The 25,687-nt window shown below is 40.2% G+C and overlaps 1 protein-coding gene across 4 annotated transcripts in view; it reads left to right on the top strand.

Moving 5' to 3' along the window:
- Window positions 1-25,687, top strand: part of CSTPP1 (centriolar satellite-associated tubulin polyglutamylase complex regulator 1) — a 242,774-nt gene that overhangs the window by 105,289 nt on the left and 111,798 nt on the right. For all 4 annotated transcript variants that reach the window (XM_017862010.1, XM_017862011.1, XM_017862009.1 and 1 more), the window contains exon 3: window positions 10,401-10,531. In XM_017862010.1, the coding sequence (XP_017717499.1) occupies window positions 10,401-10,531 (131 nt within the window). The remainder of the gene's footprint in view (window positions 1-10,400; window positions 10,532-25,687) is intronic.

The following is a 25,687-nucleotide window of genomic DNA, read 5'->3' as shown; positions in this document are numbered from 1 at the left end:
AAGGAAGGAAGGAAGGAAGGAAGGAAGGAAGGAAGGAAGAAGATTTGAGGTTTCCTTAGTTTTAGGAAATATTTTTAGGAATTCCTTATTTCCTAATTTTTATTTATCTTGCTCAGCACTTTAAACTGACTTCTGTTTTTTGTTTGTTTGTTTGTTTGTTTTTGTTTTTAGGAAATACTGTAGGAGTAAATGAGTGTCATGTCTATAATTTACTCATAAATAGTTACAAAAAATGATAATATGTATATACATATGTACTTATATGTCTGTGTGTGTGTATGTGAGAGAGAGAGAGCAAGAGAGAGAGAAAAAAGAGAGTGAGTGAGAGTAAATGTAGCAAAATATTCACATTTAAGTAATCTAGGTAAAGGATATTCAGGAATTCTTTGTGCTATTATAGCTTTTTGGTAAATTTGAAATTACAATACGTCAAAATTTTTAAAAATTAAAATCTTCAAGGAAGAACTCCAACAACTTAAGAATAAAAAAAATTGCTCAATGAAATTTGAATACTCATTTTGGCAAAATCTGTTTATGGCAGACATATGGTGTACTTCTGTATGGCCTTTAAGATATTTTTAGGAACTTTTTTGTTTTACTTTAGAGGAAAGATTAATGTCTATTAAAGAACTTTGTAGTTTAGTCAAATACAATGAAAAATTAGTACAAATATGCATTTTAAAGCTTGGTGGGTCAAATGTTTGTTTTGAATTTCTGGTCATGATGGCTTGCAGTGTTCATGACTTAGGCCTCTTACTCATTCCACACACATGGTAATGATACGTAAAATTTTCTAAGAAGAGAAGTTTAAGGACGTAGCCATGCATAAAATTAATATAAATTCATCTTACTAGAAACTCAATAAAACCACAATGCAGTACGTGGGACTGTAACCACATGCCTCCTGTGCTCTGGATTCAGAAGGTGTAGGTAACTGAAAGCTCATTTCTTGAATGGTGGAGATTCAAAGTGTTGTACACACAGTGCAGGAGACTGAAGCTAGCCCCTTCTGCCTCCACCACTTTAACAGAGACTCAAAAAAAGTTATGACTGCTACCTGAGAAATGGCTTACATAAAACCTGGAGGTTTAGCCAGGTGCGGTGGTGCACGCCTGTAGCCCCAGCTGTTTGGAAAGCTGAGGCAAGAGAATCCCTTGAGCCAGGAGTTTGAGACCAGCCTGGGCAACATAGTGAGACCCCATATATTAAAAAAACAAAAACCTTGAGGTGTGAGAGGAAGCAGACAGCCTTACAGCCAGGTCTTAGTGGGTCCAACCTCCTTAGCGGTACAGTGACAATCTCTATGATGTCCTTAATATCAGGAATGGAGCCATAAGTCATCCAGTACTAGACCTGGTTCTGGACTAGGGTCTGTCCACAAGAGACAGTTAAAACCTCCCACTTCACATGAACTTATATGCTGAAATTCTAAAATACATGAGGAACACTAATATTGAGAAAGACAGTCAATAAACCCAATAAACATAAATTTACTCCAGAGAAAATAAAAATAGTTGAACATTTAAAACTGACTTGGAGGCCAGGTTGAGGTGGCTCATGCCTGTAATCCTGGCATTTTCAGAGGCCAAGGTGGGTGGATCACTTGAGCCCAGGAGTTTGAGACCAACCTGGGCAACTTGGCAAAACCCTGTCTCTACAACCCTGTCTCTAGATATAAAAAGGCATGGTGGCATGCGCCTGTAGACTCAGCTACTTGAGAGGTACTTACTATCTTTTAAATTATTCATTCTCTATTCTGTCTGATCAGCCTGAGTAATGCAGATTCTACAATGTATCTACCATGTAGGTTTATTTTTATTTATTTATTTATTTTGAGATGGAGTCTCGCTCTGTCACCCAGGCTGGAGTGTGGTGGCATGATCTTGGCTCACTACAACCTCCACCTCCCGGGTTCAAGCAATTCTCCTGCCTTAGCCTCCCAAGTAGCTGGGATTATAGGCATGCGCCATCATGCCTGGCTAATTTTTTTGTATTTTTAGTAGAGACGGGATTTCACCATATTGGCCAGGCTGGTCTTGAAGTCCTGACCTTGTTGTCCACCCGCCTCGACCTCCCAAAGTGCTGGGATTGCAGGTGTGAACCACTGCTCCTGGACAGTTTATTTGTATTTATTTTGCTCAGCACTTTGACTTCTGTTTTGTTTTTTTTTGTTGTTGTTGTTAGTTCTGGAAAATTATCAGCCAATATATGTACATATGTATTTTTTGAGATAGGATCTCACTTTATTGCCCAGGCTGGAGCACAGTTGCATGAATCTTGTAGAATTGTAGAATCTGCATTACTTAGGCTGACCAGACAGAATAGAGAATAATAACTTAAAAGATAATAAGTGTAACATAAAGAGCTAAAAAACTATGAAGACAGGTAAGAGACATTAAAAAGCTACAATGTATATCTAATAGGAGACAGAAGAAAATGATATAGGGAATGGCAAAGAAGCAATATTTTTAAAAGAATTGGGGAGTGCAATGACTCACATCTGTAATTCTAGCATTTTGGGAAGCTGAGGCAGGAGGATTGCTTGAGGCTAGTAGTTCAGGACCAGCCTGAGCAACATAGTGAGCCCCCATCTCTACAAAAAAGTTAAATTTAGCCAGGCATGGTTGTGTGCACCTGTAGTCCCAGCTACTCAGGAAGCTGAGATGAGAGGATCACTTGAACCCAGGAGTTCAAGCTTCCAGTGAGCTATGGTCATGTCACGGCACTCCAGCCTGGGCAACAAAGTGAGATCCTGTCTCAAAAAATATTTATGTGGGCTGATAATTTTCCCAAACTGACAAAAAACAGAAGTCAGTTTAAAGTACTGAGCAAGATAAATAAAAATAAACCTACATGGTAGATACGTTGTAGAATCTGCATTAATGATAAAGAAAATTGTTTATATGAATGATAAGAATGATTAACTCCAAAGGAATGGCAGGAGTTTGACAACAGTCTGCTTGATATCAGTGATAGGTAAGAGGTGACAACGGGGTGGTATCTTTAAAGGGCTGAGAGAAGATAGGTAATAACCAGAATTCTCCATCGAATTAAATTTCATTCCAATAGGTAAAATAAAGATATTTTCACTCACAGGCTTTTGCTGAAAGAACTACATGTTTATGTCTATTAATAAATTCACAATTCAAAAAAAGCTTTGAAAACCTGAAGTTGTCCTTTGGTAAGTTTTCAGCAAACTCATTTGGGGGGTAAACTTGACCTGAACTAGTTCACGGGCTAAGTTTGGTCTTTGTTTATCTCACCTAGTGTGAATACTTATATGTTTCACTGTGGAGACTTTAATATGTTTGAATCCATGGGGTGCTATCCCAACCCTGCTGGAGGTGTCATATCACATCTGGTTTGTGCAATGTGTTACCTTTATAAAATCTCAAAGTTTGTCAATTCCAAACCAGAAAGGTGCCAGGATTTCAGTAAGTGATTATGGATCTTATTAAAGGATGTACTTCAGCAAGAAAATGATTGAACCAAGAGTGAAGGAGCAGAATGTGGGAAACAGTAGTGAGCATGAAAATTGATTTCATAAATATAGGTAGACTTAATTCATTATTGACTTTTTTAAGTAGTAATTTTTTTCTTTTTTTTTTCTTTTTTCTTTTTCTTTTTGAGATGGAGGCTCACTAACGCCCAGGCTAGAGTGCAGTGGTGCAATCTCAGCTCACTGCAACCTCTGCCCCCCGGGTTCAAGCGATTCTCCTGCCTCAGCCTTCCCGAGTAGCTGGGATTACAGGCATCTGCCACCGCACCCGGGTAATTTTTGTATTTTTAGTAGAGACAGGGTTTTACCGTGTTGGCCGGGCTGGTCTTGAACTCCTGACTTTGTGATCCACCCACCTCGGCCTCCCAAAGTGCTGGGATTACAGGCATGAGCCACCGCTCCCGGCCTAAAGTAGTAATTTTTACATTTAAAGAAGTATATTGTCCTCTAGGTATGGAAGTGAATTTTTTTAAAAAAGGAAAAAAAAGGAAAAGGTAGATATCAAAAGAAATAAAAGACATCCAAATTGGAAAGTACAAGCTAAAATATATTCACAGGTTACATGATCCTATGCATAAAAAGCATCCCAAAGAATCCACCAAAAAAAAAGAAAAAAGAAAAAAGAAGCTTCTAGAGCTTATAAATGAATTCAGCAAAGTTTCAGGGGACAAGAGCAACACATAAAAACCAGTTGTTTCTGTATATCGTCGATGAACAATCTAAAAAGGAAATTAAGAAAAGCAATTGTGTTTAAAAGAGCATCCAAAAGGTTTAGTCTATTAGGAATAAGTCTAACAGAGGAGGTGAAAGACTTGTACACTGAAAACTATAAAACATTGCTGAATGAAATTAAAGAAGAGCTAAATAAATGGAAACACACCCTGAGTGCATGGACAGGATGATGTAACACTGTTAACATGTCATTACTACCCAAAGCAATCTGCTGATTCAACACAATTTCTTTTCTTTTTTATTTTATTTATTTATTTTTTGAGACAGAGTCTGTCACCCAGGCTGGAGTGCAGTGGTGTGATCTCAGGTTACTGCAACCTCCACCTCCCAGGTTCAAATGATTCTCCTGCTCAGAATCCTGAGTAGCTGGAATTACAGGCATCCACTACCACACGCAGCTAAGTTTTGTATTTTTAGTAGAGATGGGGTTTCGTCATGTTGGTCAGGCTGGTTGATTGAACTTCCTTCCTTCCTTCCTTCCTTCCTTCCTTCCTTCCTTCCTTCCTTCCTTCCTTCCTTCCTTCCTCCTTTCCTTTCCTTTTCTTTCTTTCCTTCCTTCCTTCCTTCCTTCCTCCCTCCTTCCTTCCCTCCCTTCCCGTCCTCCCTCCTTTCCTTCCTTCCTTCCTTCCTTCCTTCCTTCCTTCCTTCCTTCTTTCCTTCCTTTCTTTTCTGATGGAGTCTTACTCTGTCTACCAGGCTGGAGTGCAGTGGCGCAATCTCAGTTCACTACAACCTCCACCTCCCAGGTTCAAGCAGTTCTCCTGCCTCAGCCTCCAGAGTAGCTGGGATTACAGGTGCCTGCCACCACACCTGGCTAATTTTTTGTATTTTTAGTAGAGACAGAGTTTCACTATGTTGGCCAGGCTGGTCTTAAACTCCTGACCTCAGGTGATTCGCCCTCCTTGACCTCCCAAAGTACTAGGATTACAGACGTGAGCCACTGTGCCTGGCAATTCAACACAATTTCTATCAAATTTCCAAATAGGCTTTTCACTGAGAGAAAAGCTAATCCTCAAAATCATATGGAATCGCCAGGACAATCTTGAAAAAAGAATATAAAATTGGAAAAATCAAACTTCCCAACTATAAAACTAGCTGTGAAGCCACAGTAATTCAAGTATTATGGCACTGGTATAAAGACAAACATATAGACCACTGTGATAGATTAGGGAGCCCAGAAGTAACTCTTTACATATATGGTCATTTGATTTCCTGCAAAGGTGCAATTCAATAGGGAAAGGACAGTCTTTTCAACAAATGGTGCTAGGAAAACTGGATATCCACATGTGAAAGAATGAAATTGGACTATAAAACTCTTAGAAGAAAACAGGGGAAACTTTTCATGACATTAAATTTAGCAATTATTTCACGGATATAACACCAAAAACATAAGGAACAAAAAATATAAATAAATTGGACTTCATCAAAATTAAGAACTTTTGTGCATCAAAGGATACTATCATGAAAGTGAAAGGACAACCTACACAATAGAAGAGAATATTTGCGCATCATATCTCCAAGAAGGAATTAATATCCAGAATATGTAAAGAACTCCTGCAACTCAACAACAACAAAACAAACAACCCAATTTAAAAATGGGCAAAGGACTTGAATAGACATTTCTCCAAAGAAGATACCCAAATGGCCAACACATGAAAAGATGCTCAACATCTTTAGTCAATGGTGAAATGCAAATCAAAACAACAATAAGATGCCACTTCACACCCTCTAGGTTGGCTATTTTTTAAAAAGGAAAATAGCATGTGTTGGTGAGGATGTAGACAAATTGGAACCCTTGTGCATTGCTAGTGAGAATGTAAAATAGTTCAGCTGCTCTGGAAAACGGTTCGGTTGTTTCTCAAAAGGTTAAACCTGTAACTACCATATGACCCAGCAATACCTACCTGCATTTGTAGGTATAGATCTAAAAGAATTAAAGAAGGGACTGAAACAGATACTTGTATACAAATCATAGCAGCATTATTTACAATGGCCAAAAGGTGGAAGTAACGCAAGGGTCTATCAACAGATGAATGGATAAACAATATATGGTATATACATACAATGGAATATTATTTTGCTTTAAAAAAAAAAGATAAATTTATGGCCCTGCAGTGGCTCACACCTGTAATCCCAACACTTCGGGAAGCTATGGTGGAAGGATCATTTGAGGCCAGGAGTTCAAGGCTTGTGACCAGCCTGGGCAACATAGGGAGACCCCGTCTCTCTTATTTTAAAAATATGAAGGAAAGAAAGAAAGAAATTTTGATACATGCTTCATCTACAGCCCTTGAAAACATTATTCTTAGTGAAATAGGCCAGAACGACAGGTATTATATGATTCCACTTATATGAGGTATGAGGTACTTAGAATAGACAAATATATAGAGATAGAAAGTAGAATAGAGGTTATCAGGGTCTGGGAGGTGGGCAGAAGGGGGTGGTGCTGTTTAACTGATATAGAGTTTTTGTTGGGGATGACGAGAAAGTTTTGGGTATTGATATTGTTCGTGGTTGCACAGCATTGTGAATATATTTAATGACGCTGAATTGTACACTTGCAAATGGTTAAATGATAAATATTATGTATAGTTTACCACATTAGAAAAGTTTTCCAATTTAAAAATAGATTCTAGTCACATTCTAAAAAATAATATCAGAAGATATTAATAATCAGAAGATACATAAATAATATCAGAAGATGAGAAGAGTGCACATAAGGTATAGAAAGTGTGCTTTGGGCTTTGTCTTGTTTTGTTTTTATTTTTATTTTGTTTATTTATTTTGAGACAGGGTCTTGCTCTTGTCACCCAAGCCGGAGTGCGGTGGTGCGATCATAGCTCACTGCAGCCTTGACCTCCTAGGCTCCAGCAGTCCTCCCACCTCAGCCTCCCAGGTAGCTGGGACTACAGGCATGTGCCACCATGCCCAGCTAATTTTTATATTGTTTTGTAGAATCAGGGTTTCACTATGTTGCCCAGGATGTTCTCAAACTGCTGAGCTCAAGCAGTCCACCCACCTCAGCCTTCCAGAGTGCTGGGATTATAGGCATGAGCCACCATGCCTGGCCCCTTGTCTTGTTTTGGAGAGTTATAAAGATAATGAGTATTTTCAGACATTTTCAAAAATGTGTAGATAGGCCAGACGCGGTAGCTCATGCCAGTAATCCCAACACTTTGGGAGGCTGAGATGGATGGATCACTTGAACTCAGGAGTTTGAGACCAGTCAGGGCAACATGGTGAGACACCATCTCTACTAAAAATCCCAAAAAATATCTGAGCATGATGATGCATGCCTTTGGTCCCAGCTAATCTGAGGCTGAGGGAGGATCGGTGCTTCAGCCTGGAGGGCAGAGGTTGCAGTGAGCCAAGATGGGGCCACTGCACTCCAGACTGGGTGACAGTGCAAGACAATGTCTGGGGAAAAAACAATGTAGATAAATATTATGTTAATTTTTTAAGATGGGGGTCTCACCATATTGCCCAGGCTGAACTCAAACTGCTGGGCTAAAGTGATCCTCCATCCTCAGCCTCTGAGTAGAACTACAGGCATGTACCACCATGCCTGGCTGATTATGTTAAATTTTAATACTGAAAGGTTATAGATTTTGTCTATAGCTTCCAAACTAATAGGGAGGGTAGAAAAGAATGAAAACAAAACAAAACAAAACTTTACTAACACAATAGAAGGTGGGAAAAGAAGGTGGGGAAAGGCAAAGAAGAATGGATAATGGGAAAGACAAAATAAGATATCGGGTCAGAAATTAATCAGATACACTAAAAAGCTACTCATTAACATATAGTGACTGTAAGGTTGGGTAGAGAAGCAAAATCTAGCCATATGCTATTTACAAGAGATATACCTAAACAAAATGACCTAGAAGGGTTATTAAAGGCACAGAAACCGATATACCAGGAAAATACCGATCAAAATAAAGCTGGTGTTGCAATATTATAACAAAAGTATCAGACCCAAAGCCTGGAATTTAGAAAAATTAAAAAGATATAGACTTTCAATATTTCCTGTGTGGCTAGCTTCAAAGATACATTCTACCTGGCATCACTTACCTATCTTTCTTATCTTTCTAAATCAATTTCCACAAATATTTATGAATAATTATGAGTTAGGTAATATAGTAGAGACAAAGATGAGTACAACCTGTGCTTACTCCATAGAACTGACAGTCTAATAGGGGAAAGTCCAGTAACTTTAAAACGAAGTAGCAAATTGTGAGCACTGTTAGAGAATTTTAAGCGAGATACGGTGGAAATTGGGCATGGGAGATAAAATCAGGAAAAGACTTTACACAAAATTTGGCATTTGAGATAGTCTTTAAAAGCTATAACAAAGCTATAATTTCATTACACCGTGACCTAGACATCAACTTTTTCTCTCTTAGAATATGAAGCATGCTTTGGGACTACTTTGCTGGATAGCTTCATGAATTTAGGCTACAGTATTATCATTTCAGACTTCATTTGCTGGAAATGTAGCCTACTGCATTTACCTATAACAGCTCATTTCCTGTATTTTTTATTTTCCTTTGCTTAAGATAATAGCACTGCATGGTTAGGTTAACACTTTCGTTGCTTTTGAAAGCCCCTCTACTAACCTAATCTTTTGCCAGATGATGTCCTCATACTTCCTCAGGGTGTCTTAGAAGTAGATTTCTATGCTAGCTCTCCATGAAAGAAGAAGAGTATATAGTTTGTTTTTTCATACAGTGCTGTTACTATTAACAGGAAGGAACTGACTTCATCCTAAATGAAAACATATTCTATATTAAAGACAAGTTAGACTCTTTCCCATGAAATTGGTCTAAGAGAAGGGAAACGGAATAGATGGCTCCTGAAATTTTTTCTTCTTCCATTCAGAGTCAGATTTTTCCCCCGCTTTATATGGTCAGCAAATGAAAACTGGCATTTGGAATTACCACCGTTCCCCCCATTGCTTGCCATCTTCACATTTAATGTCTGCTTCTCCACAAAGATTAACATGTTTTCTGTTCATGATTTACTTGTCAGAGAATTTAGAAGTTTTCTGGAACCTAAAGTTTGCTCTGGTAGGGATGATTACTGGATTATTGCCTATTCTTCGGTGGAATTTCCATTTTTAGATTACACCAGGCTCTACAGCCTTTATTTCTTTGGCAGGAAAACCCAAAGTCAATGGAGTATGTTTTTTTCCCTTCCCTGGCCCAGCTTAAACAATGACTCACTTGGGCCCTGGGGCTTTGCTTCATACTCTCATTTAGGGGCCACTTTATACCCTTGTTTCTATTTTCCTTTCTTGTTCTGTTTGGACCCTTTATATCCTTTGGCACATGGGATTTGTCTCTGGGGTTATTGTCAGAGAGATATATAAAACCACCCCAAACTGGAACAGACACTCCAGTTATGTCCCCATAAGCCATGTTATCCTTATGGCAGCTGGTATAGGCCAGGGAGAGTACAGAAAGAATATCTTTTTTTTTTTTTTTTTTTTTTTTTTTTGAGAATGCGTCTCACTCTATTGACCAGGCTGGAGTGCAGTAGCATGATCTCGGCTCACTGCAACCTCCACCTCCCAGGTTCAAGTGATTCTCCTGCCTCAGCCTCCCGAGTAGCTGGAATGACAGGCGCACGCCACCACACCCAGCTAATTTTTGTATTTTTAGTAGAGACAGGGTTTCACCATGTTGGCCAGGCTGGTCTCCAACTCCTGACCTCAAGTGATCCACCCGCCTTGGCCTCCCAAAGTGCTGGGATTACAGGCGTGAGGCACTGCGCCCAGCCCAGAAATAATATCTTTAAGGAAACCTAATTCCAAATGGAGTAGAGGGAAAAGTGTTCTCCAAAAAGGAAAATATGAGTGCCAGTGTCATCCAGTTAGAGACTAAAAGGCTTTCCTCCATATGCGATGCTCTAATGACTGATTTAGATGTCCTCTGTGTATACCTGTGGAAGGTGGGAAGTGCTCAGAGGAACTGGCCTCCAAGAGTTTTCGGAGAGATATGGTTATATGAAGAGACTTCCCCATGGAAGGACTAGGTCTAATCTAGAGTTCAGAATTTTGTTGGGGAGAAAATTCCCTCTTTTGGCAGTGGTTCTCTCTGGTCTCAATTTTTCATTCTGATTCCAGCCTTCTGGATTCCATCTAACAATGATTTCTTGATTTTTCTCTTTGCAGTTTTAACAGTGTATGCCAGGGAACACACATTCTCTTTCGAGAATTCAGCTTCGTCCAAGCCACCCCCCACAATAGGGTATCATTTTTACGAGCCTTCTGGAGATGCTTCCGAACTGTGGGCAAAAATGGAGGTAAGTCTTCCCGAATCCATCCATCCATCCTTCCTTCCTTCCTTCCTTCCTTCCTTCCTTCCTTCCTTGCTTGCTTCCTCCCTTCCCTCCTTCCCTCCTTCCTTCCCTCTCTCTCTTTTTCTTTCTTTCCTTCCCTTTCCTTCCCTTCCCTTCCCTTTCCTTTCCTTCCTTCTTTCTTTCTTTCTCCGTCTCTTTCTCTCTCTGTCTCTCTCTCTTTCAAACTTTTTTTTTTTTTTTTTTTTGAGAAGGAGTCTTGCTCTGTGCCCCGGGCTGGAGTGCAGTGGCGCGATCTCGGCTCACTGCAAGCTCCGCCCCCCCGGGTTCATGCCATTCTCCTGCCTCAGCCTCCCCGAGTAGCTGGGATTACAGGCGCCCGCCACCACGCCCGGCTAATTTTCTTGTATTTTTAGTAGAGACGGGGTTTCACCGTGTTAGCCAGGATAGTCTCGATCTCCTGACCTCGTGATCTGCCCGCCTCGGCCTCCCAAAGTGCTGAGATAACAGGCTTGAGCCACCGCGCCCGGCCCACACTTTTTCTTTTGTTCCTATAAATATTGTTTGAATGCATGCTATTCAAGGTATTTAGAATACCTCACTTTTGAGGAATTGTCTGGTTTATGTCAAAGATATTACTATTACCACTACCATCACTAATTATACCTATTAAGAGCCAAGTGTAGCTCTTTACATGTAGTAACTCGTTTATCTTTACAAGGCCTCTCTGTGGTAGATACTATAATCCCCATTTTGTAACTAACGAAACTGAGGATCAGAGAGGTTAAGTAACTTGGCAAGGTTACATAGTAAATTCTGGGCCCAGATTTATACCCAGGCAGTCTGACTCCACAGCCCTTGCTCTTGGCAGATATTAAAATGCCATGCAGTAAATACAAGGAACAATGTGAATACAAAGAAAGAAACTCCTGAATGGGGGTAGGATGGGGTTACTGTTGTTAGAGGAGGGAGAGAAAAGTGGAGCAGAGAAGGTCCTCCTTAGAACTGGCTGTTTGATCTAAGCTGGGAAGGAAGAGTAGGAATCATTCACATGGATAAAGGAGAGAAGGGCATCCTAGGTAGAACATATGCTGAAGCACAAAAGAACCTGGAATACTTACATAACAGATCAGAATGTCTAGGGTTTGTGTGGAGTTTGTGAAGGAGGTTAGGGGAGATAAGACTGTGAAGGAATAACGGAGCCGCTGAAAGATCATTTTTTAGCCATATGAAAGAAATTGGGCCAGGCACAGTGGCTCAGCCTATAATCCCAGCACTTTTGGATGCCAAGGCAGGTGGATCACTTGAGGTCAGGAGTTTGAAACCAACATGGTGAAACCCCGTCTCTATTAAAAATACAAAAATTAGCCAGGTGTGGTGGCGCACTCCTATAATCTCAGCTATTCAGAAGGCTGAGAAACAAAAATCATTTGAACCCTGGGAGACAGAGGTTGCTGTGAGCTGAGATTGTGCCACTGCAATCCAGCCTGGGTGACAGAGCAAGACTCTGCCTCAGGAAAACAAAAAAAAAGAAAAGAAAAGAAATTGGGGCTGGATGTGGTGGCTCACACCTGTAATCCCAGCATTTTGGGAGACCAAGGTAGGAGGATCACTTAAGCCCAGAAGTTTGAGAGCAACCTGGGCAACATACTGAGACTTTGTCCTACAAAATAATAAACAAAATTAGCCAGGTGTGGTGGCACATACCTGTAGTCACAGCTACTTGGGAGGCTCAGGTGGGAGGATCACTTGAGCCGGGAGAAGTTGAGGCTACAGTGAGCCATGATTATGCCACTGACTCTAGCCTAGGTGACAAAGCAAGATCCTGCCTCAAAACAAACAAACAAACAAAAAAGTTAAATTTTATTCTCTGGGTATTATTTGAAGGCTTTTGTTTTGTTTTGTTTTGTTTTTTAAGTCCCTGTTGCAACCAGGCGCGGTGGCTCACGCCTATAATCCCATCTCTTTGAGAGGCCATGGTGGGCGAATCCCAAGGTCAGGAGATCGAGACCATCCTGGCTAACACGGTGAAACCCCGTCTCTACTAAAAAATACAAAAAAAAATAGCCGGGTGTGGTGGCAGGTGCCTGTAGTCCCAGCTACCCGGGAGGCTGAGGCAGCAGAATGGCGTGAACCCGGGAGGTGGAGCTTGAACTGAGCCAAGATCGCGCTACTGCACTCCAGCCTGGGCGACAGAGCAAGACTCTGTCTCAAAAAAAAAAAAGACCCCGTTGCCCAGGCTGGAGTGCAGTGGCTTGATCATAGTTCACTATAACCTTGAGCTTCCGTGCTCAGGTGATCTTCCTAACTCAGCCTCCCAGCTAGCTAGGACTGCAGGTCCATGCCCACCGTACCTAGCTAATTTTAAATGTTTTTGTAGAGACGGGGTTTTGCTGTGTTGCACAGGCTGGTCTCAAACTCCTGAACTCAAGGCCTCAGCCTCCCAAAGCACTGGGTTTACAGACGTGAGCCACCATGCCCCATCTTATTTGAAGGCTTTTAAATAAGAGAGTGATGTGGTAATATCTGAGCTCTAGAAAGATCATTCAAAAGGCAGTGTAGAAGATGGTCTAGACTGGAGGCAAGGAACATAGAAGTCTGGTAGTAGTTGAGTGAGAGATTAGAGCCAACACTAAGGCAGTATGGAGATGGAAGGGGCACTTTTAGAGATAGAATCCATAGGATTTGGTGATTGGATTTGGCATTAAGATGAGAGAGAAGACCAGTGGTAATTTCCAAGTTTTTGGCTTGGGCCAATGCCTAAGAATATTAGAATATTTTTTTAAAGCCTTAAAGTAATAGCCACAGAATAAATTTCAACTTTTTTTTTTTTTTTTTTGACAGGGTCTTACTCTGTCACCCAGGCTGGAATACAATGGCACGGTCTCAGCTCATTGCAGCCTCAACCTTCCAAGCTCAGGTGATCCTCCTACCTCAAGTAGCTGGGAATGTATTTGTGCACTACCATGTGTGGCTAATTTTTGTGTTTTTTATAGAGTTAGGGTTTTACCATGTTACCCAGTCTGGTCTCGAACTCCTGGGCTCAAGCCACTTGTCCACCTCAGCCTCCCAAAGTGCTGGGGTTATAGGCGTGCACTACCATGCCTGGTCTCCTACTTTCATATTATGTGTTTTTATAAATACCTTTAAGACAGTTTCCTGCTTGCTTGCTTTTCTTTACTTTTCTTTCTTTCCCTCCCTCCCTCCCTCCCTCCCTTCCCCCTTCCTTCCTTCCTTCCTTCCTTCCTTCCTTCCTTCCTCCCTCCCTCCCTCCCTCCCTCTTCTCTTCTCCCTTCTCTTCCCTTCCCCTCCCCTCCCCACTGAGGTTATAGTAAGTGAGTAGGTAGACTCCCTGATTTTGAATTTATGAGATTCCCCACTATGCTCTAATCAATGCTACTGCTACAAAACTATAACTTTTCTAAATAGCTATTAAATATATAGCTATTAAACTTTTATATATAGTTACTAAATCTTTTCTAAAACTTTTCCACCCAATATCTTATTAGTTCCACTGTCCTAAGAAATAGGTAAAGTGGGTATTATTGTGCCCATTTTATAAATAATGAAATTGTGTAACTTGCAGAAAGATTTCATGGTGGATTAGTATCAAAGCTAGAAATAGAACCCAGATTTACTAATATGCTGATGTGCTATTTCTACTATTTTTACTTCAATCATTGCCTCTTTGACATGTAACTCTGGAGATCATGCATCTCCATTATAGTATTATTAAAGAAGTACTTAGTGTACTGAGGATCGTATCATTTCCTTTACAGAATAAATGCACTAATAGGCAAAAACCAATGTGGACTCAATTTTAAGTGAAGCAACTCAGAAACACTCTTCCATTGGTCTCTATATAAACAAAACTGGGAACTGTGAGTGTATAGGTAAAGCTTGTGCTATATTAACAGAGGTTGTCTTTCCCAGTCCCTTACTCAGTCAGCAAATATTTGTTGTAGACCACCTAGTACAGTCTTCTCTCAGTATATGCAGGGATTGGTTCCAGAACCCCCGTTTATACCAAAATCCATGCATAATCAACGCCTACATTAGTCCTGTGGAACTCTCATATGTGGAAAGTCAGTCTTCCGTATACAGGGCTTCATAGCCTAGCATAGTATATTTTTGATCCATATTTGGTTGAAAAAAATCCCCCTAAAAGTGTAGATCTGCACAGCTGAAACCTGTGTTGTTCAAGGGTCAGCTGTATACTGAAGAATATGGCTAGAGCTAGTTTCTGTGATACAACATATGAAGATAACTATGGAAAATGGTCTTCAGATAGCCTTAACTTTTTTCCTGATACAGAAGTGGGGCCTCTTCAAGAATGTATTTACTATCACAAGGGATTCATGTAGCATTTGGACTCTTAGCGGATGTGGGTTTCTTTATCTTTCTAATAGCAGCTGCCAGTGACTCATCCAGCTGCTAAGAATAAGCAGCTCCAAATTCCCTGTTTCTCCTTGTGCCATAAACAAACACAAAACATAGATTTTATGCTGGCTGTTTATTGTTATGCTTTTTTTTTTTTTTTTTTTTTTTTTTTTGAGACAGAGTCTCGCTCTGTTGCCCAGGCTGGAGTGCAGTGGCCCAATCTCGGCTCACTGCAAGTTCCACCTCCCGGGTTCACGCCATTCTCCTGCCTCAACCTCCCGAGTAGCTGGGACTACAGGTGCCCACCACCATGCCCAGCTAATTTTTGTATTTTTAGTAGAGACAGGGTTTCACCTTGTTACCCAGGATGGTCTGGATCTCCTGACTTCGTGATCCACCCGCCTGGGCCTCCCAAAGTGCTGAGATTACAGGCATGAGCCACCGTGCCCAGCCTATTGTTATGCTTCTTAGTCAGACAGCCTCAGACTTCTTAGACTAAACGCAACATCGGTGTCTAGGTGATCCTAAAATAATTGGTTAAGTAGCTTTAATATATTCTCAGCTTTTTCTAGGAAACTTCAGAACATCTTTCTAAACTGGAATGTGTCCATCTCCAATTTTAATCCAGAATGAGTGAAAGCTCTTGGAGGCAAGATTCTAAAGGAAAGGATTTATTAAGCCCCATTTTATCAATTATAATGCCAGGTACCTACCTACTGAGTGGAACTCCTACTGCATTGTTCTTCTGCAGATAACTTCCTTAGAATGTCATGTGCATACTTCAGCATGATCAAGTGGAAACTAACTCTTCTGGGAGGTAGCAAAAGACGAGCATACGTATCTAAAAATGAAGCCGCCTGTAGAAATCTAAGGACCTGGTCCCTTTTGACAAAAAATATTTTATTCCAGTTTTTAGCAAGTACGGGGTATAATATCATTTCTGCATGACTGAGCACTGATGCTAATTATCTTGTCCAAATTTTAGATAATCTCATGAAGACTGTAATGAACCTCTTGGTATCTAAGCAACTTTAGGCTCTTGGAAGCAAAAAGTTTTATTAGAATTTTAAAAGCCTTTAAAATTACACTTCTCACTTTACTAATTTTTTCTGTATAGGAATATTAATCTGAATTTTCTAAGTCTGGCAAAGATTGATATTCTCTTGATGTAAATCTTTACTTCCATTTAGGGATATCGGCTCAAAAGAGCCTTCTCCAAGTTTATTTTCAATTAGAATTTAATTTTGAGTATATACATACATACACATACATACATATATATATATATTTCATTTGATAAAATAATGATAGGTACTTCCTCTGCTATCTGTGAAGAAGTATCTGCTAAGGGAATTGCCCTCTTGCCACTAACAGTGAAAGACTCAGAATATCTGAAACAACAGTTTTCAGACATTGAGCAATAGGCAGGTGGGGACTGTGGATTCTGAGAGGCAGTTTCCAAGCAACAGTATAGGGAGAGAGATTGTCAAAGAGCTTAGCAGTGTTATTGAGTTGAGGAGGCAGAGACTGGGGTTTAGGGAGGCTGGAGCAGCCAGAATTTACAGATCAAAATCCAAAAGAGGAAGAAGTTGTTCAGTGAGCTCCAGAATCTTTGGCTACAAACTTTGCATATGTGTAGGTTGGAAAAAGAACCACCAGAAAACAGTGGGCCAAACAATTTCTGGAGTATACAAGGGGCTAAGTATAATTTACACTTCTACCGGTCATAGTGAAGAGACCTCAAAACACACAGGGCACTGGGTAGAGTTCTCAACAGTTTAAAAGCAAAAAGGAGTAAATTGATCTGCAAGTAATTTAACTCTATACAAGAACAAAATTCAATAATCTTTAAAGGAATTTAACAAAATACAGCATTCAGCAATGTAAAATTCACCAAGTCTGACATTCAATTCAAAATTACCAGACAGGCTAGGCATGGTGGCACATGCCTACAATCCCAGGACTTTGGGAGACCAAGGCAGGTGGATTGCTTGAGCTCAGGAGTTCATGACCAGCTTGGGCAACAGGGCAAAACCCTGTCTCTATAAAAAATTTTAAAAATTAGCCGGGTGTGGTGGTGTACACCTGTGGTCCCAGATACTCAGATGGCTGAGGTGGGAGGATTGCTTGAGCCTAGAAGGTTGAGGCTGCAGTGAGCTGTGATCACACCACTACACTCCAGCCTGGGTGACAGAGAGTAAGGCCCTGTCTCAAAAACAAAACAAAACAAAATTACCAGACATTAAAAGAAGCAGGAAAATACAGCCCCTGACCAGGAGAAAAATTAATCAATAGAAACACAGATCCAGAAATGACAGAGATGATGGGATTAACTAACAAGGACCTTAAAATAGTTATTTTAAATCATATAAATATGCTTAAGTATGTAAAGAAAACATGAATATGATTAGGAGATTAGTGGAAGATATTAAAAAGATCCAAATGGGATTTCTAGACATGAAAAATGCAGTATAGTGAAAATGATAGTAGCAATTAACATTTATTAAGTGCTTCTAGATAGATTATCTCATTTTTCTTCACAACAACCCTATGTGTTAGGTAGATGTTACTGCTTCTTTGCACAGAAAATGAAACAGATTTAGAATGTTAAATAACTTGCTCTAGGTCACACACCCAGTCAATGAAAAAGCCAGTGCCAGGAGAAGCCATGAAGCCTGACTCCAGGCTGTATTATTGCTTCACTGTGTTCTGCGTCAACACTGCATGAGAAGCTGGAAATACAAATGAGTAAGTGAACATACTTGCCCTCAAGGAGCTCTTATTCTAGGAGAAGAAACAGAGTAGCATAGGAACCAACCCAAATGCCCAACAATAATAGACTGGATAAAGAAAATGTGGAACATATATACCATGGAATACTATGCAGCCATAAAAAGGAATGAAATCATGTCCTTTGCAGGGACATGGATGAAGCTGGAAGCCATTATCCTCAGCAAACTAACACAGGAACAGAAAACCAAACACTGCATGTTCTCACTCATAAGTGGGAGTTGAACAATGAGAACATGATGGACACAGGGAGGGGAACATCACACACCAGGGCCTCTTGGCGGGTGGGGGTTGAGGGAAGGGAAGTTAGAGGACAGGTCAATAGGTGCAGCAAACCACCATGCACACGTATACCTATGTAACAAGACTGCACATTGTGTGCATCTCTCCCGTTTTGTTTTGTTTTTAGAAGAAATAAAATAAATAAACTAGATTATTAATTCAACCCCGCCCCTGCTCCGCCAAAAAAAAAAAAAAACAGAGTGGTGTAGAAATAGTCTCCATAGAGTACAGGTGATTTTTAGAGCCACGCATAAGATTCTGTAATAGCACAAGGGAGAAAATAGTCAATTCTGTAGAAGTAGGTGAAGGCTATAAAGGAGCAAACACAGTTGGGATGGATCTTGGAGCAGTAGAAAACTGTTAAGCAAATAAGGAATACATTAAAAAACAGGGAACACGATTTCCAAAAGTATGATAACATGAAACAACATGGTTCCTTTGGAAAGTGGTAAGAAGTCATTGTGGCCAATACTTAACACATAATAAGGAAACACTATCACAGTCAATAGGAGATAACGTGGAATGCTTTTATGTGCCATACACTGAGCAAAATGTTTACATGTATTCATTCATTTAATCCACACAATAAATACATGAGTTGATATGATTACTGTCCTGTTTTATACGTTAAGAAACAAAGTCGGCTGGGTGCGGTGACTCATGCCTGTAATCCCAGCACTTTGAGAGGCCGAGGTGGGTGGATCCTTGAGGTCAGGAGTTTGAGACCAGCCTAGCCAACATGGTGAAACCCCTTCTTTACTAAAAGTATAAAAATTAGCTAGGTGTGGTGGCACATGCCTGTACTCCCAGCTACTCAGGAGGCTAAGGCAGGAGAATCGCTTGAGTCTGGGAGGCAGAGGTTGCAGTGAGCCAAGATCATGCCACTACACTCCAGCCTAGGCAACAGAGTGAGACTCTGTCTAAAAAAAAAAAAAAAAAAAAAAGGAAAATAAAAAGAAATTGAGAGTCAGAGAATTAAGTAACTAGCACAAGACCACAGCGTTTATAAGTAGCACAGCTCATATTCCAACCTATATCTTCACAAAGTTCACATTATCACATTCTTTCTTTTTTTTTTTTTGAGACTGAGTCTCATTCTGTTGCCCACTCAATGCAACCTCTGCCTCCCGGGCCCAAGCAATCCTCCCACCTCAGCCTTCCTAGTAGCTGAGAATACAGGCACATACCACCACACCCAGCTAATTTTTGTATTTTTTGTAGAGATGGGGTTTCACCATGTTGTCTAGGCTGGTCTCAAACTCCTGGGCTTAAGCAATCCACCCACCTCAGCCTCCCAAAGTGCTGATTACAGGTATGAGCCACCACTCTCAAGCCCACAAAGTCCACATTCTTAACTTGCTGTGTATGCTACCCCAGGTTACAAAGGGCTTTGTGTGCACTAAAAAGCATAGGAATGATACAATGGACTTTGGGGACCCAGGGGAAAGGATGGGTTGGGGGTGAGGGATAAAGGACTGCAAATTGGGTTCATTGTATACTGCTTGGGTGATGGGTGCAACAAAATCTTACAAATCGCCACTAAAGAACATACTCATGTAACCAGATACCACCGGTTCCCCAAACACCTATGGAAATAAAAAGTTTCTCCTGAAGTTAGTAGAATCTTCTCCATTTGTGTGGTATTTTCACATGTAACACAGACAAAAGCATGAAAAATAGAATGCAAGGCAGGTAAAAGTGAAAGCAAAGACCAGTTAGGAGACTCTTACAGTATAACAGAAATGACCATGAAAATGAAGAGCTATTTAAGAAGTTGGTTTGACAGGATTTGCTGATTGACTGGGTGAGGGATGTGGCAGAGAAAGTCAAGAATGAATGCCAGGATGTAAAGTATGACCAGTTTCATCCCTTGCTTGCTTTTTTCCTTTCCTTTTTTTTCCTTTTATCTTTTATGTTTCACTCTGAATTGACAGTGGTTTTATGTTCATATTTATTCATTCGACAAACATTTATGTATCAGTTGCTGGTGATAAAGCAGTGACTGGGACAGACAGAAATTTTTATTCTTATCAACTTTGCTGTATGATCAGAATATTGACAAAAATCCCTGCTTTTATAGAGCTTACATTCTAGGAATCAGGGAATTGCAGTGGGTCTCTGATTATGTGATAAAAATCTGTTACTTTTCAAAATATCTAATGTTTATGGTGGACAAAGTGATGTCAAGGGAAAATGCAGACACTTTAGGCTGAAATGAAGCTGTTGGTCTGACTTTGTATAATTGCCTTGAACTTCCACTTGATTTTGCTTGTCACTAAGCCTCATCTTCACCAGTAAAAATCATTCAGTGAGGATTAATAGTGCTTTACTACAGGAGTGGGGTGGCTGTCTTTGAATTATGAAAGAGCAATTGTTGCTTCTGTAATGTTTTAAACAAACAAGAACCCTTCTGTGTGGTCTCTTCACTAATGTGGGCCCCACCAGCCAATTATGTTCACCTGCTCCAACCAGTGCATCGCCTCTCCTCATTTTCTCCCGGAAACCGGATGTAGACAATCAACAAGAATTTCAGTGCCTGTTTCCTAGCTCCCGTTTTGTTTATTTCTCCTCAGTTCCTAATTTTCCCTTCGTTTTTCATGTTTATTTCCTTCTTCAAAATCTTTTCATACGGCCGGGCGCGGTGGCTCAAGCCTGTAATCCAGGCACTTTTGGGGAGGGCCGAGACGGCGGTGGGGATCACGAGGTCAGGAGATCGAGCCATCCTGCGCCACCTAACACGGTGAAACCCTGTCTTCTACTAAAAATACAAAAAACTAGGGCCCGGGCGGAGGCTGGGGGCGCCTGTTAGTCCCAGCTCCTACTTGTGGAGGGCTGAGCGCAGGAGGAATGGCGCGTGAACCCGGGAGGCGGGGCTTGGGTGGAGCTGAGATCTGGCCACTGCACTCCAGCCTGGGAACAGAGCGAGGACTCCGTCTCAAAAAAAAAAAAAAAAAAAAAAAAAAAAATTTTTCTCCAGGCGAGGAAAATTGACAATTGACAATTGATGACCCCTCAAATCATTCACCTCTCTACCTCCAATAACTTTAATCTTTCCCCCTATTTAATGTTCTCTTTTTTTTCAATGTTGGTTATTTGGGGCTGTTACGCAAGCATTCCTGGAATGCTTTTGTCATTATCTTCTCTCCCACCTGAAACTCCTCAACACTCCATACATAATACCTGTACGTTTTAGTTTTAAAGGTCAGGTCCTTAAAGAAGCCTTCTCTGTGACTCCCTTCCTTACCTGAATTGGGTCCTTCCATTATAATTTTTCAGATTATCCTCTGATTTTTAGTCATATCATTTATTACAGTTTCTGAATCAGTATTTACTTGAATGACACTTAATGTCCATATCCCTTATTAAAATTATAAACTTAATGAGGACAGGAACCTTGTTTGTTTTGCCAGTAATTATATTCCTAGCACCTAATATAGGTGAATGATTTTTTTGTTATATAATATGAAGGCTTACCATTTCCCAATAATGATACAGAAGATAGATTATTGAATGGATTATATTATCATTCATTTTATCAGAGGATAGGTTAGTTTTTAAAATCTGCTTTACATTAACTTTTCTATATTGTATAGGAACTTCTGATTTAAATTAATAAATCTTATTGACAAAATGCTATATACCAGGTACTAAACTTCATGTTCAAAGTGCCCCACTAAAAACCTGTGCAATCAAAGCTATAGGATAGTAAATAACACCTAATTAAAATAATATTCAGTATTCCAAAATAAGGATTTGAAAGATTTAGATCATTATCTGTAATCAAACTTTAAACACTGGTGAATAGTACCTCCATTCCTTCTTTTGTATTCTGGGTTTTTGCCTTCACTCCATGAAAGGTATCACAAACTAGTAGTCAGCTAACTACACATGCCTTGGCCTACAGATGTGTCTTCTTTGGCTTGCAGTGTTAAAAATATTTAGATTCAATTAGATGCCAATGTTCCACATAAAATCTCAATTTCAGTTTCACTTGAAGAATGAAAAATCCTCCCAGCACCATGCCCACATTCCTGCAGGGAGACAGTTCACCAGGGCAGAGATGTAGCTGCTCCCTTTATACAGGGCGTGTGGTCTCAGATTTACCACCAACCCAAGCTACCCTGCTTTACCTGCTGATGTTCACTGCACGTCGTCTGTAGGCACTGGAGTTTGTTACCATTGCCAGAGCTTCTTGGTCCATTTATAATCACTAAAAGGTAAAATTACACTCTTAATTCAGTCAGGAGCTTTTTCTTCAACTATTAATAGATTCTCTTTCTCTTTTCTCCTTGATATCTCCATGATATCACATAAAATTTTAGAATTAAAAGGGACCTTAGAAATCATTTCATCTTGAAACTAGGTCTTAAATATATATATATATTTGGTGTATGACCAAATGACCATATATATGAGGATTTTTGTTTCTGGGATCTGCATTCTCTTTCGTTGGTTTATCTGTCCTTGTGATTACTGTGGCTTTGTAATAAGTTGGGGTTTTTTTGGTTGGTTGGTTGGTTGGTTGGTTGGTTGTTTTGAGATGGAGTCTCACTCTGTTGCCCAGGCTGGAGTGCAGTGCCGCGATCTCAGCTCACCGCAACCATATATATATATACGGTTTTTCTTATTATTGTGGTAAAATATCTAACAAAATTTACCATTTACCACTTTTTAATTTGAGAAATCTTTTTTATGGGGATAAAATCCATTTAACAAAATTTACCATTTTAACCATTTTTAAGTGGAGAGTTCTGTGGCATTAAGTACATTCACAGTGTTGTGCAACCATTATTACCCTCTGTCTCCAAAACTCTTCATCTTGCGAAACTGAAACTCAGTAGCCATTAAACAATGACTCCCATTTCTCTCCTCCTCCAGTCCCTAGAAACCACCATTCTACTTTCTGTCTCTATGTATTTGACTATTCTAGATATATCAGATAAGTGTGTACAATATCTGTCCTTTTGTGTCTCACTTACGTAACTTAGCATGATGTTTTCAAAGTGCATCCATGTTGTAATGTGTATCCGAATTTCATTCCTTTTTGTGGCTGAATAATATTCCATTGTGTATATATACCACATTTTGTTTATTCATTCACCTATTGATGGTCACTTGAGTTGTTTCTACATTTTGGCTGTTGTAAATAATGCTGCTATGAACATAAGTGTACAAATATCTTGGCCGGGCGCGGTGGCTCAAGCCTGTAATCCCAGCACTTTGGGAGGCCGAGACGGGCAGATCACGAGGTCAGGAGATCGAGACCATCCTGGCTAACACGGTGAAACCTCGTCTCTACTAAAAATACAAAAAACTAGCCGGGCGAGGTGGCGGGCGCCTGTAGTCCCAGCTACTTGGGAGGCTGAGGCAGGAGAATGGCATAAACCCGGGAGGCGGAGCTTGCAGTGAGCTGAGATCTGGCCATTGCACTCCAGCCAGGTGCGACAGAGCGAGACTCCGCCTCAAAAAAATAAAAAAAAAAAAAAAAGTGTACCAATATCTTTCTAGAACCTGCTTTCAATTACTTTGGGCACATAACTAAAAGTGGGATTACTGTATCATATGGTAATTTTTTGTTTAATTTTTTGAGGAAGTGCTGTACTGTTTTCTATAGCAGCTATATCATTTTACATTCTCACCAGCAATGCATAAGGGTTCCAGTTTCTCCACATCCTCAATAATGCTTGTTGCTATTTTCTATTTTTCTGATAATAGCCATCCTACAGAATGTGAAGTGGTATCTCGTTATGGTTTTGATTTGCATTTCCCTAATGACTAGTGATGTTGAGTATCTTTTCATATGCTTATTAGCCATTTTATATCTTCTCTAGAGGAATATCTATTCAAGCCCTTTGCCCATTTTTGAATCAGGCTGTTTTGTTGTTGAGTTGTAGGAGTTCTTCATGTATTTTGGATATTCATTCCTTATCAGGTGTATGATTTGCAAATTTTTTTTGTATTCTGTAGGTCATCTTTTCACTTTTTTAAAAATCATATCCTCTGATGTACAAAAGTTCTTAATTTTGATGAAGTCCAGTTTATCTATTTTTGTTTTGTCCCATATGTTTTGGTGTTATATCCAGGAAATGATTTTCAAATCCAGTGTCATGGAGATTTCTCCTACGTTTTCTTCTAAGAATTTTCTAGTTTTAGCTCTTAAATTTAGGTATTTGATCAATTTTGAGTTAATTTTTATGTAAGGTATTAGGTAAGGGTCCAACTTCATTCTTTTGCATGTACATATTCAGTTTTCCCAACACCATTTGTTGAAAAGACTATCATTTCTCCCATTGAATGGTACCCTTGGCACCCTTGTCAAAAATTAAATGACCATATATATGAGGATTTTTGTTTCTGGGATCTGCATTCTCTTTTGTTGGTTTATCTGTCCTTATGATTACTGTGGCTTTGTAATAAGTTGGGTTTTTTTTGGTTGTTTGTTTGTTTGTTTTGAGACTGAGTCTCACTCGGTCGCCCAGGCTGGAGTGCAGTGGTGCGATCTCAGCTCACCGCAACCTCCACCTCCTGGGTTCAAGTGATTCTCCTGCCTCAGCCTCCTGTGTAGCTGGGATTACAGGCGCACGCTGCCACGCCTGCTAATTTTTGTATTTTTAGTAGAGACAGGGTTTCATCATGTTGGTCAGGCTAGTCTTTAACTCCCAACGTTGTGAGCCACCTGCTTCGGCCTCCCAAAGTGCCAGGATTACAGGCTTGAGCCACCGCACCCGGCCTTGTAATAAGTCTTAAAATCAAGAAGTATGAGTCATCCAACTTTGTTCCTTTTCAAGGCTGTTTTGGCTATTCTTGGTCCTTTTAAAGACATTTTATAAATGGTTTTTTCTATTAAAAAAAATACCATTGGAGGCCGGGCGCGGTGGCTCAAGCCTGTAATCCCAGCACTTTGGGAGGCCGAGATGGGAGGATCACAAGGTCAGGAGATCGAGACCATCCTGGCTAACATGGTGAAACCCCGTCTCTACTAAAAAATACAAAAAACTAGCCGGGCGAGGTGGCGGGCGCCTGTAGTCCCAGCTACTCGGGAGGCTGAGGCAGGAGAATGGCGCGAACCCGGGAGGTGGAACTTGCAGTGAGCTGAGATCTGGCCACTGCACTCCAGCCTGGGCGACAGAGCGAGACTCCGTCTCAAAAAAAAATAAATACCATTGGAATCTCAATAAGATTTCTGTGAATCTATAGATCACTTTTAGTAGTAGTATCACCTTGACAATATTAAGTCATTTAATCTATGAACATAGGATGTGTTTCCATTTATTTAGGTCATCTTCAGTTTCTTTCAGCAATATTTTTAAGAGAGAGTGTCTTGCTCTGTTGCCCTGGCTGGAGTGCAGTGGACACAATCCTAGCTCATTGTTGCCTTGAACTCTTAGGCTCAAGCAATCCTCCCACCTGTGCCATCAAACCCAGCTAATTTTTTATTTCTTTTAGAGATGAGGTCTCTTGCCCAGGCTGGTCTCAAACTCCTGGCCTCAAGCAATCTTCCTGCCTCTGCCTTCCAAAGCACTGGGGTTGCAGGCATGAGCTACCACACCCAGCCTCTTTCAGCGATGTTTTGTAGTTTTCAGTATACAAGTCTGTCACCTCCTTAGTTAAATTTATTACTAAGTATTTTATTCTTTTCATGCTATTGTAAATGGAATTGTTTTCTTAGTTTTTTTTTCATATTTTCATTGTTAATTTATAAATATATAT

This window comes from Rhinopithecus bieti, unplaced genomic scaffold, assembly GCF_001698545.2.
Source record: "Rhinopithecus bieti isolate Rb0 unplaced genomic scaffold, ASM169854v2 scaffold_61533, whole genome shotgun sequence".
Lineage (NCBI taxonomy): Eukaryota > Metazoa > Chordata > Mammalia > Primates > Cercopithecidae > Rhinopithecus > Rhinopithecus bieti.
The sequence above is the reverse complement of the archived record's forward strand: the minus strand, read 5'-3'. Positions and strand labels throughout refer to the sequence as shown.